The sequence below is a fragment of the Marmota marmota genome, unplaced genomic scaffold, assembly GCF_001458135.2.
Source record: "Marmota marmota marmota unplaced genomic scaffold, marMar, whole genome shotgun sequence".
In the NCBI taxonomy this organism is placed as follows: domain Eukaryota; kingdom Metazoa; phylum Chordata; class Mammalia; order Rodentia; family Sciuridae; genus Marmota; species Marmota marmota.
This window is the reverse complement of record NW_025999880.1, coordinates 7,579,652-7,593,155: the sequence shown is the minus strand read 5'-3', so window position 1 is coordinate 7,593,155 and position 13,504 is coordinate 7,579,652. Positions and strand designations below refer to the sequence as shown.

General features: G+C 32.4%; 1 protein-coding gene across 3 annotated transcripts in view; it reads left to right on the top strand.

Annotated features, from left to right (window-relative positions):
• Nucleotides 1–13,504, top strand: part of Stxbp4 (syntaxin binding protein 4) — a 155,948-nt gene that overhangs the window by 47,424 nt on the left and 95,020 nt on the right. For all 3 annotated transcript variants that reach the window (XM_048788698.1, XM_015495449.2, XM_048788692.1), the window contains exons 10-11: nt 6,593–6,682; nt 9,963–10,028. In XM_048788698.1, the coding sequence (XP_048644655.1) occupies nt 6,593–6,682; nt 9,963–10,028 (156 nt within the window). The remainder of the gene's footprint in view (nt 1–6,592; nt 6,683–9,962; nt 10,029–13,504) is intronic.

Genomic DNA, 13,504 nt, shown 5'->3' with positions numbered 1-13,504 from the left:
TTTTTTTTTTTTTTTTTTTTTTTTACTTCTAAGCATTTGCCCATCTGAACACTTAGTTTTTCAGCTGAACACTTAGTTTTTCAGTAACTCTCAGGAAACCACCCAGTTTTCCCAGAATTGAGGCACTGATTTATCAGAACAAATTTTTTAGCATTTATCAGAGAATAACTACAGTGTAGAAGCACAACTGATTCGGTGTTATGTATTCATCTACACAATGTTGATGGCAGAGCATTGTTTTTTTTTTACTACCAAATAGTTCTCAAAGCTGCTATGCCCATTTTTTATGAGGAAAGACAAAGGTGGTTTACATCATGCCAATGAAGTGGCGAACTATAGAAGCATGCAAAGATTTTTAAAGCAGCTGAAAAGAGATACTCATGCTCCAAATTAGTAGTTTATTTCTTTATTACCCACATGATTTTAGGGCAGATAAGAATTTGCTTAATCTGTGATACATTGATAGAAGAAGCATAGTGCTGATGGCAATTATGCAAGGTGTTCTACATGCCAGTAGTATCCTCTTGTGGCTTCAGAACAAAAATGTTGTGCCATCATTATTACATTATGTTATATCATGTTGTATTTGTTTGTCACAGGAATATATTCTTGTCAATTATTGGCTTTCCTTTTTTTGAATCCATAATACTAGTACGTTTTTTTACTACACTCACATATATACCTAAAACAAAAATCTCTCAAATCATCAGTTTCCTATACGTATTGCATTCTTATTTAATAATAATTCAATTCTATTTAACTAAAAATTTTGGTCTCTCAGTTCACTAGAGGATGATGTACCACAGTTTGAAAAACACCATAAAATTCCCTACTTTTCAAGGAACTCACCAAAAACAAATAACTTTTATTTTATAATGTAATTCCCAACATTTTTGGGTTGAAAAATAGTGTAGTGTTTCCTGAAACATATCAATTGATCTGTGGTTGAGAATGATGACAGTCTAGGAAGGTGGGGAAATTCCACTGTGGCTATCCCCTCAACCATCTCAGTTTCAAAAACAGCAGAGTCAAGTTCATTATCATTTTGTTTGGGTTGCTTGTCTTTTACTCACATGTTTTCCCTTTGAGGGGCTGCTAAAGATATCTTAATTTATTTTTTTTTAGAAATATTTTTACTGAAATCCAGCATACACATAGAAAAGCCCCAAAATCTTAGGTGTACAATGTGATGAATTTGGATCATTATCTCAAGTGGAATCACTGCTCTAAAGTCTCCTTCAGGCCATCTTTCCACTCAGCTGCCACTCCCACCTTCACATGGGAACCACCATGCTCTCTTCTAACAGCTAGGTTGCTTTTGCCTGATTGTGAGCTTCATAATGAACAGAATCAGTATACTCTTTTGTAACTAGCTTCTTCTGTTCATCATTTTGTCTGACTCATAAGGTTTCTTGAGATGCTATCTTTTAAGTAGGAATTGCTGAGTCAGTATAAGTCAGTCCTATTTTTGTTTATGTGACAAAAAACTTTCGGATCTTGGAGAATATGGTATTTAGAACTGAAAATATAATTATCTTGCCGTGATTCTAATCATTGTTATATTAAAGTCTCACAGGGTTACATGGCTGACACAAGGTCATACACAGAAAAGGCAAGGCTGGGGCACATTCAGCAGTACTCTGAACCTTGCAACAGCAGACTGTAGCCCATCATAATATGACAGTCTTATCAGGATAATCAGTAATCTGAATGGATTATTTTAAAAGCACAGTGAGAACACTGTAAATTCCCTAGAGCAGACTTTTCACAGTTTGGGCTCTGGTTGGGTGTAGTGGCATACAACAGTAATCCTAGTGGCTCTGAAGACTGAGGCAGGAGAATCACAGTTTAAGGCCAGCCTCAGCAACTTAGTGAGGCCCTAAAACACCTTATCGAAACCCTGTCTCAAAGAAGGGAGTGGGTGGGGCTGTGGCTATAGTTCAGTGGTAAATTGTCCCTGGGTTCTGTCCCCAGTACCAGAAAAAAATAACATCTACCAGATATATATTGAACAGCTACAGTACACATTACATTGTTTCAGGTGCCATGGCACATGTTATTAAGATAGATAAAATCTGGTCCTTACGGTATGTGGGAAAGTCATGTACACAAATAATTATGGTTAAAAAAAAGTGTGTTGTATAAGATCATAATAATAACAATAGCTTAAAACATTTAGGGAAGATTCATAACAGAGTTGGCATTTGAACTAGTTTAAAATGGTAAGTTGGATTCTGTCTGCTTAAGAGGTGAGCATAGAATGATAAGAGTATTAGAGTGTACAGGAAAAAGGTTAGAATGTGATTGTAAGCGGAAAGTAGTTTACTTTGTCAAAAAGATAATTGGGTACATGAAGGTGACAGAAGTTAGATCTTAGAGGGTAAACATTAAATGTAAAGTTTAGTTTTTTATCCCATACTCAGAATCCACTTAGGAGAATAGTGCCAAGATCAAATTACTATTTTAGAAAGAGGAATTGTATGTATTGGTTACCTAGGAAAGGAATGAAACTGGTGATTGGTAGTCTAAATACTGAACTATGCACAAAAATCTAAAAAAGGATAATAAGAACTAAACTATTGTGAAAGCAGGAAAAATATAAAGGAAATGAAAGACAAATATAAAGGAAATGAAAAAACAAATCTAAGTTGTTACCAGAAACAACCACAGGTATATCATCAGTAGAGCTTAACTTACCGTTTAGATGTGAGAACCCCAGGAGAAGAACAAAGATAACTCCAAAGTTTTGGTTAGGATGATTATGAATGATGATACCTTAAGAGATAGAGGAAAATAAGGAGAAAACCTTATTCAAGGTAGAGAAGATGATGAGTTGTGCTTTAGAGAGAGTGAATCCAAGTTACTGATAGGTGTAAATAACCAAAGGCTGTTGAAATTCAGGAACTTTCACACCAGGAGAAGGAATGTTTAGGAAAGTGATAGTTAAAGCATGACAGTGAGGGTGATCACCCAGTTTGTAGAAAGAAAGGGAGAAAGGAACAATCTTTGGGGAATTCTCCCTTCTCCCAGTTAAGCAGCAAAAATGAAGATAAGTCACTGGAAGCAGATCAACAAACTATTCAGAAGGATAGATGAGAAGGTAGAGTAGCACAACCCTGGAGAAGAAAGTTTCAAAGAAAAAAAGGCTTGAGCAAAGAGGTTAAGAAAGTTAGCAGAGGCATTTACTTTGTCAAATAGCAGTTGGATTGGTGAAGCTGCTTGTAATTATTTTAGAAATATGAGGATGGGAGGGAAGTTGTATAAAACACAAGAAGTAAAAAGTAGTAGGGGAAGTAGAAGATCAGAAGAGGATACACAGACATTTTTAGGTGACTGGAATGGTATAGTCCAATTTTTAAGGAAAGGAGGTAGTTGAATGGGTTCCTAATATAAAACCTTATCAATAAAATTAGACTGAAACAGAAGTTATTGTTTTGTTCTGTTTAACCTGAATTTAGGTCAGGGAATGTGGCCAGTGGAATAGTATCTGTCCAGAATTGATGGAAATCAAAACTAACTAAAATGATGATGGTGGAGCCACAGTGAAAGAGAGGTGAGCTCAGACCTATTAGTGCAATTCAGTGACTCACAGTGTCTCAGCTTCTCCAGAGGGAAACTGGAGAATGCAGAGAAGAAATGCCTCCCAAGGTCATTTGCCAGCTCTTGCAAGGTCAAGGAGCTTGAGGGTCACAAATGATGATGTGAGACCCAGGCAGGAAAGGGATTTACAATGTAATAGAGGGAAGTTAAAGCATTTTAGGTAGATTTGAAATTAAGCATCTGTCTGGAATTATTGGTGTTAAATAGCAACAGTTCATTTTATTTGTTGCTTGATTAGCTGAAATATATTTAAATAGAATTTTATTTTTTTAAAAAAAGTCAGTGAGCATAAAGGGATTTTTTTAAAAGAATTAACAAATAGTATCTATAGCTAATCCTCTGGCTGCAGTTTTTATGTTGAGTATTCCAAAATAGTGACAGGATTAAAGTTATGGTTTGTCCTCTGATTGTTTAGGCTAGTGCTTTGACTTCCCCATTGACTCTTTTATGTGTGATTTACATCCATGATGTTAAGCTCAAAAGTTAATGATCACAGGGCTGGGGCTATAGCTCAGTGGTAGAGTGCTTGCCTAGTATGCGCTAGGCACTGGGTTCGATGCTCAGCACCACATAAAAATAAACAAATAAAATAAAGGCATTCTGCCCATCTACAATCTACAAAAAAAATTTTTTAAAAGTTAATGATCACATTCCTAAAATCCCAATCCATAGTTTCCTCTCAATAAATTGTTATAAATTCATTATCTAAAATTTTATATAGACTTCTGAATTCTCTTGTTTCTCAGAATAAAAACTTTGACTAGGCCCATGTGAATGTTAAGTAGCTGTAACTCCTAAATTGTGCTTTGTAGACATGAATTCTATGAGCTAAATAAAACAAATTAATAGAAGCAGCAGGGGCAAAAGCATGAGGTTTGTAGTATGGTCAAATTACTGAAGAAATGGAACAAATTGTTAAATTAGTTTTTCTTTTTGGAAATGTACATGCTCATGAGATAATAAGACTATTGGGAAGCAAAGCAAGAAAATTTTTTTTTTTACTTTTTAAAAATTTTGTATAGGTACATTATGATTCTGCATAATAGAGGGATTTGTTATAATGTATTTGTACATGCACATAACATAATTTGATCAATCTCATTCCTCAGTATCTTCCCTTTCTCTCCCCCATCCCCTAAGCTCTTTCACTTGCTCTACTCTACTGATTTCCCTTCTATTATTATTATTATTATTATTAATCATAATTATATATTTTTCTATTATTTATATTTTTCTATACCACTGTTACTACCACTCAGTTTTGCTTTTACACAAAATTAGTTAATGACTTTTAGAACATGGTTTGGAAAATAGTGTTACATTTGAAAATATTTTAAAAATCAGTCTTAAAAAATGTAAGAATCTGGGCTGGGGCTGGGGCTCAGTGGTAGCACACTTGCCTGGTTTGTGTGAGGCAGTGGGTTCGATTCTCAGCACCACATATAAATAAATAAAAAAATAAAGATCTATCAACAACTAAAAATATTTTTAAAAAGTAAGAATCAATTCCTATGAATGTACATATTGAGTAATTCTGAGACATTGGAGCAACAGATAAAAAATATGAAATCATTTTCATTATGGATAATGACCATAGATACTCAAATGTTAATGTGGCAGGGCAAAAGAAGTCAATAATGTTTGGGGGAAAACTTGAAGAATAATTCTTACTTCTGTTGTTCAGGTATACAATGCAAATCTGATCAGGTCTATTCTACCTTGATTTTTGTTAAATAGTATGATATAGGACCTCTGTGAGAACCTTTTTTTTTTTTTTTTTTTTTTTTTTTTGGTGTAGGGCCGGGGTTTACCTGGGATTCGACTCAGGGGCATTCAACCACTAAGTCACAACCCCAGCCTTGTATGGTGTTTTATTTAGAGACATGGTCTCACTGAGTTGCTTAGCAGCTTTTCCTTTGCTGAGGCTGGCTTTGAACTAGGGATCCTCCTGCCTCAGCCTCTGGAACCACTGGGATTACAATTGTGCACCACTGTGTCTGGCTCTCTATGAGAATCTTGAAATGACCATTTATTGACTGTGAAACCTTAGGCAAGTTACCAACATTTTGGAGCCTGTTTTCTCTTCTGTAAAATGGTGACAAGATTATTAGAAAGCTATAACTGAATAGTCCTTAGCAATGAATCTACACTAATAGGTTCCCATTAAGTGCTTGATGTTATTAATAATTTTTGTTATCTTTTCCTTACTCTACATTTGTGTCTCCTATTTAAAGGACTGTGTTTTAAGCTCACACTTAATATAGTAATCCTTTATAGCACTTAATAAACTTAATCCTTTAAATTATATTTTCTGTACTATTTTCAAGTTCTGTTGTAGCTTCCATGAAGAAGATAACTGTAATCAGACTTATGTGTTTTTCTCTGCTTAGATTGTTATTTTTTTCTACAGTAATTCATTGTCAAAGAAATCATGCTACATGTAAGAGAAATTGTCATCTTTGCTGCTTGTTGTTATTCTCTAGCAGATGAATTATTAATACTATCTTCAATCCACAGTTTCTGTGCAGGAATCTCTTTAAGCCATTTGGCTGTTGCATTGTCTTTCATTGGGTTTAAAACCAAATATAAAATTAATAAGCATACTTCACTAAGCTTGTATAAACCATCTTAATTGATACTGTACACATTTTGGTGTTTACTTGACATCATAAACACCGTCATGGAATTTGAACTTTTAAGGAAAATTATATTGGTTAAGATAAGTCTCATAAATGGATTTGCAGAGTATGTCTATCTCTTAATCATTCAAATTGTAATAAGAAACAGCAATGTAAGGTTAAACTTACACGAATGGAATTGTGCCAGATTACTTTAGTATTCTCTTTAATCTAATCCAACAACTCCAAAGTAAGAAACTGAATTTTGTTAGTAGAATGCAAAAGCCTAAGACAAGTCAGAAGAGATTTTTTTTGTTAGGCCTCATATTTACCATCTAATATATAATGTTCCTCTTATTTTTTAATGTTGATAGCTTCTGCCCTGTGACTCTTCAGAAGCAGATGAAATGGAAAGACTTAGGTGTGAAAGAAATAATGCCTTAGAAGAAGTGAATTTATTGAAGGTAACCTCCTGTTTAGTTTCCTTATATTTTCTTTAGAAAAAAGAAAAACAGCAAACCTGTATTGGATTCTGAAGTATTAGGGCTATTTTATTTTTAATAATAAAAATATTAATAGCAAATAGGTCTTTAGAGAGTTAATTTCTTAGTTCACACATGTGTTTCTACTTGGCAATATCCATATTTATTGTGAACAGTGAGTTTTGCTTATGCCTTCTGATGTAGCTACTTTTCTTCTCTTGTTGGTAGCAGTAGCAGAATTAGATGAAGAGCAACAAAGCAAGCTGTGAGAGTTTTGGGTCCTCCAATGTTCACTGAGAAACATTTTTCCCATGTGCAGGGGCATGTGTAAAGTGCATCATGTTTTGCTAATGTAAATGAAATTAAGCAGTATGATATATGGGAAGAAAGATTACACATCCCAAATATACTGTAACATGTGGATTCTCTTTAGATAGTTTCTTTCTGTTTTTAGTAGAATATTAAATTTAAATTATATCCTTATTTTTTACAGAAAGCCATTATATTTTTCAGATCTTTAAGAAAAGCAACATAGCTGCTTTATTTTCCAGTAATTCACTTTAGAAATATATAGTTTAAATTACTTTGTTAAATAAGTGAAATTCTGCTGTTAATTGTTTTATTTTTGTTGAAATAAATAACTTGCAGCAAAAAAAAGAAAGAATTCTTGCTGATCTCCCTTAGTTTTTACAGTTCCACCCTCTAGCAGAAGCCATTATTTAAAAAAAAAAAATCTTTTGTCTTTTCAGACAGCTTCTGTACACAGCCAGTCCTATTTCAAAAAATAAATGTATATGTGGTGTCAGGGAATATCTGGGAAATCTCTGTGCTTTCTCTCAATTTTACTGTGAACCTAAAACTGCTCTAAAAATGTGAAGTCTTAACAAAAAAAAAAAAAGAAAAGAAAAGAAAGAAAGTGTATATGTGTATTTTAATTTTTTTTATAAGTTACTTCATACAATGAAACATTTTTACAACTTGTCTTATCTTTTTATCAGAGTTAAATTTTTGGCAGCTTTTCAGGTAATATATATAGATCTGCCATATTATTCTGAACAGTGAATAGTTCTCTACTAGGTTATGTAGCCAATTCCCTGTGGATGGATAGTTAGGCTCTTTCCATTATTAGAAATAATTCCACTTTCAGGCTGGGGGTATAGCTCACCTAACATGCATGAGGCTTTGGGTGCAATGCCCAGCATCATACAAGTAAATAAATAAATAAGTAAATATAAGAAAAACCAGTTACACTTTAAAAGCTTTGTAGTTGTATTTTTGGGGCAGTTGTGTAAGTATCTGAATAGAATAAATTTCTGAAAGTGGAATTGCTGTATTAAAGGATATGTAAACATAGAAATTTCTATAATGGTATCAGATTTCCTTTCAAAGACTTTGCCAATTCACATTCTTTCCAGATGTTTATAAGCATTTCACTGGTATAGGAATAGTTTATATATTTCTGTTAATAATTTTGAAGTTATTATTATCTTTCCTCATTTTTTTGTAACAAAAGTTGAGATGGAAAAATAGAAACTTAGTTTTAAAAATAAATGGATGGTTTTTGCCTCATATTCTCTTAAAAAAACATCTTCAATGTTGATTACCCTGATAAAATACCATTTTTACTTTACATATTGCTACATAAATAAGTAAATCATGTGAATATCAGAATTTTCAGACTCTAAATCTTCTTTGTTTTCTTAAATTTTATCATTGTTAAATTTAATGATATATTTCAGTTTTTATTTGAACATCAATATTACTAATATTTTAAATTAAAATTATATAATTCATAGTTATGTAATATTTACACAAGGTTCTCTGAGGAGCCATGCAATAAATTAGGGTCACATTTGAAGTTCATGAAATGTAACTGAACAAATCCGATTGTGGCAAAACTGAAATCCCAGATAAAACAAATTGTACGTTTTATAATTACCTTTACCTCAAAATTTACCTATTGACTGAAGATGATTTTTAAAAGCTATACAAAATATTGTACTATGCAATTAATACTTTTGAGGTAATGTTTGTATTTTCAGTTGTCTTCTTGTAGCGTAACATAAACACACACACACACACACACATACAGGTTGTTAAGGGAAGTTGTGAGTATGGAGATGCTCTGTCATCACTTTTCATTGTCCTGTGACATCTCTATTCTTCATGTCTGACTTTTGGTACAAATAAAAATGACACCAAGATAATTCTATGCCAATGGCTGATTTTTATTTTGTAGAAATAATCTTTAAAAAAGCACTGTGGGCTGAACTTATAGCCTTTTTTGCAGAATTCACAGCAATGCTACTTTGCAGAGAGGTGAATGAGAATAGATATTTTCCATTCACTGAATGCAAAAGCCTAGAGGACAAAGAGTGAAGGTGAATTCCAGCACATAAAAGCATAAGAGCCAGCAGTCTTGTGGTTCCTGATCTGCTGCATGTTCATTAGATCACTATATTATATTCATCTTCACATACCTTCATTTCACCTCTTAGACAAGAGTGAGCTGAACTATTTGAGAAAACAGATTGCCTCTTATAAACATTGCAATGTTGCCATGAATCTTTTACCACTCAATTTTAACATTCAATAATTCCTCTCCTCAGGTTTGTAGTAAAACAATTCTTAAATTACTGTTACAATTTCTGAGTTGATCAATAAAATTTGGATATATTTAAAATATATTTAAGAAAATTGGACTATTTATAATATACGCTTGCCTTAATTTTAACTTCAAGGGTAATAATATTTTACTCTGTATTAATACTCTTATTTCACATTTGGTTTATACCTGTCCTATCTTCCTTTTTTTGGACAATCTTCTAAGAGTAAGTTAAATTTAAATTAGTAAAATAATAGGCAACCCAACCTTATATGTTCTCTCTTTACTTCTAATTCCTAATGATAATGCTAACATATTATTAGCTAATATTAATGATAATGATAACATATTTAGAAGCTCTTTGGTGAAGATAGCTCTTGTCCAAAACTTAGTTAATATTTATACATTTGGATTCTGATTCACGTTTTTGGACCTCAGATATTGAGGCAAAAATATCTTTACATCACAATTATATAATAGATACCTAATTACTTTTAAATGATATGTGTAAAGCCAGGAAAGTGACTGGGAACTACATTTTTAGATTTGTAGCAGTTTTTGATGTGTGGGGAATTCATAAGTTTGAAATAAAGAATCAAAAATTATACGGATGAATACCTTTATAAGAAGTTACTAATTCAAGGTGTTTAAATACAGGCAAAATTATTGGAGTCAGAGAGGCAAAGGAAACAATTGACAGAAGAGCTCCAGAATGCGAAACAAGTGAGTACATGTAGCATATGTCTGTCTGTCTGTCTTGCCCGTGTGTGTAAACAAGGTATAATTTAAAGCAGTGCTTCTTTATAATATCCCAGAGTTTACTGATGCAAATTATTCAGTATAAAATGGTATATGTCTTTAAGAAAAATCACTTTTGTTGACTGTATCTGCACTAACATCCTGCTACTGTTGCTCAAAGAAATGTCAGAAGTCCTTTTTGAAATGCTTTCCATGGACCAAAATGACCAATCTCATTTCTATTCTTTTCTTTCTTTCTTTTTGTCTTTCTTCTTTTTTCCCTTTCTATTGTTATTCATACCTTATCCTATTAAAGGAAAGCAAAATAATTCAAAATAAAATAAAACTCCAAGACAAAGCATTTTTTTACATTTAGTTGTTAATTAAAAAAAAAAACTTAGTTTTACTCTGCATACTCTTCAAAGAATTTGATGTCGAATTAAAAAAATATCATTATGAAAGAAAAGCACAAATACAACTAAAATATAAATAGGAGTAGAGAGTTAAGAGAATACTTTTTAAAGTTCAGTGGAGATGCTTGATTTTGAATCTCTTTCCCCCTAAACTGCCAAAAAACATAAAATCAACAAAGAGATAATGTAGTCATACAGGAATCATCTTCAGTATGACTTTGTGACAGGGACCACCACAACCTTCACAGAAGAAAGTCAAGCAAACAACAAACAACAAAACAAAATTCCTTCATCTTGCCTGCCAGTGAAATCTAGGGAACAGAGAGCAGAAGAAAGAAGACTCAAAAGACTGAAAAAGAGTAGAGAGAAGCTGGGGAATTAGATAAAAAGCAAACAAAATGAGCCCCAGAAATCAGAAAGTGCAATAATAAATGCCACAATCCTGGGTATGAGTCAGGACTTGATAGCTCTCTGCACTAAGTGTAAGAAGTAGTACTTGAAGTGTGCATCTAGAAGCAGCAGCCTCAGAAAATCTTTGCTTCTGCAGAAGGATCAGGTAAATAGAGAATGGATGGAACACCTTGGAGATTAGGCAATGGCAGGAAAGAAGGGCATGGGGGGAGGGATGTGGATTAAGGATTTCATTGAAATGAGATAGAAACAAGACATACCAATCTACCCTACCCCACCCCATGACCATCAATACCGTGATCCATTTAAAAAAACTGCACAGAAGAGGGTGCTCTTGAACTAAGAACTCTTTTTGCTGTGAAATTAAAACAAAAAGAATGAAAGAAAGAAAAAATTCTGTCTTTATTATTACCAAACAACTGCAGAAATCAAATGATGTGAATTAAAGCCTTACTCCTGATGAAAACTTTACAAAACAATGGAATTACAAAACTGAAGAAAATGGTAATGTAACCCTCCAACTCAGTTATATACAACAATAAGCATGGGGGTAAAGAAAAAAAAAATCTCATAAATTTAAAAAAAGCAATATCAAGAATTGAAATTTAAAAACAGGAAAAATTGAGGTGAAAGTTGATAAAATTCAGGAAAGAAATAGAAAAAATAAAATAATATCCAAAATGAAATCTAAATTTCCAGGAGCCCCAAGGAAGATACATTCAATTGAACAAGTATTGAAAAAAATAATCAGGAAAATGAAATCAAGAAATAAGGGTTTCTTGAAGAAATGAACCAAAACAACTGAATAGCACTAATATGTAGAACTATAATTCAAGAAAAGATTCTCGAATTAAAAGAGAGCCTGAATCTAATGAGCACAGAGCCTTATTTAAGTGTCCGATACCATCTCCCACTACAGGAACCCAGGCTCCTGTTGGTGAAATGACAGTTTTCAGGGATAAGGAAGTGTAAGTACATTAGAAACCTGGAACATCTTATGCCAGAAGACAAGAAGGTGCTCAAAGTGATAATGATGTGTCATAAGGAAGTACCTTGAAGGGACTTCTGTTGGCCAAATTTGGAAGAACTTCCCAAAAATACTAGCTAGGTACATTAATAAATTATAAACCATTGAAAAGATAGTAATTTATGAGTCCATACCATTTATAAATAGTTTGGCTAGTAGAAGAAAGGAATACTCTTGCTCATAAGCAATTGAATGCTGACTGCTAACTGCAGAGAAGCTGCTAGATTTGGAAATTAGCATTATTCACTTATTAGTGAAGACCGAATTAGGCACAAATTTAGATGGTAAATTTAGGGGGAAATTTTAATGAATATTAGGATATCTACATATTGACATTTTTTCATTTGTTCTAATTAGTTATACTTGGTAAACCATTTATTAATTACAAGGGTGAAAATAGTAATTATACAGTAGAAAAATCAGAAAATACTTTGGTGCTAAAAGTTGATTTTACTAATGAAGAACATTTTGTGACTCCAAATATGAGTCTCTGAAAAGGATACCTGTGTAGTATTCTAGAATGTGTAACCTGACTGTGACCATGAAGAAACATCAGAGAAACCCAAGAAAGAAAATTTCATTTTAAATGTGTGTGAGTGTGGGTGTATGTATGTGTGTGTGCACATATGTATAGAAGTTGTATGCTTCAGACATGTCAATACCATTTTTTAAAAAGCTGATAAAAATAAACATTAAAAAGTTAAAGAGTCTTTAGTTATGAAAACTAAATACAGTACTTGACCCTAGACTTGATTCTATACTAGAATGGAAAAAAATGCTAGGAAGGATATTATTGGGTAAATTGTCAAAACTGGAATACAAGTGGTAGATTAGAGGAAAATATCGAATCAAATTTTAACTTTAATGGAACTGTGGTTATGTAATATCATTATTCTTAGAAATACTGCACTGTTAAGGATAAAGGGCCATGATATAAGTAATTTATCCTCATATGGTTAAAAAATATGTGCATGTATATGTGTTACATATGTATGTATGTATATGTAACACACTTATTTGTGTGTATGTATGAATGTGGATATATGACAGAGATTGAGAACATACAAAATCTCAACAACAACAACCTATAATCACAAGTGGTTTGCAAAAATACTTATTTCTATTCATGAACAGAAAAATCTGAATCTGGTAAATCTAGATGAAGAATATGAGGATGATTCTTGATGAACTCTCTGTTCATTTGAAATTATTTCCTAATAAAGTTTTTTGAAATCCTCTATTTTTCAGGCAGCTTTCAGGCCCTTATTTTATTAAATATTTTGTGCCTTTATTGATATGCATTTTTAGTTCTTATAATTTTACATCTTTAATACCTGCATCAGGACATATGGCCAAGACTTTTTACATTTTAGTGTTTCTTTGTGTCCTGAAATTGAACATTTATAAATTTTCCTTGTTAATTTTTATGTGTAAAATAAATTAAGGAGTGGGCTTTTTCTACATTTAATTAAAGTTTTCTTTTCCCCTAAGTGCTTACAACATATGCACTTAAGAATTGAAACCATGCTTGATAAAATGATTACATTAAAGAGTGATATATATATATATATATATATATATATATATATATATATATATATATATATATA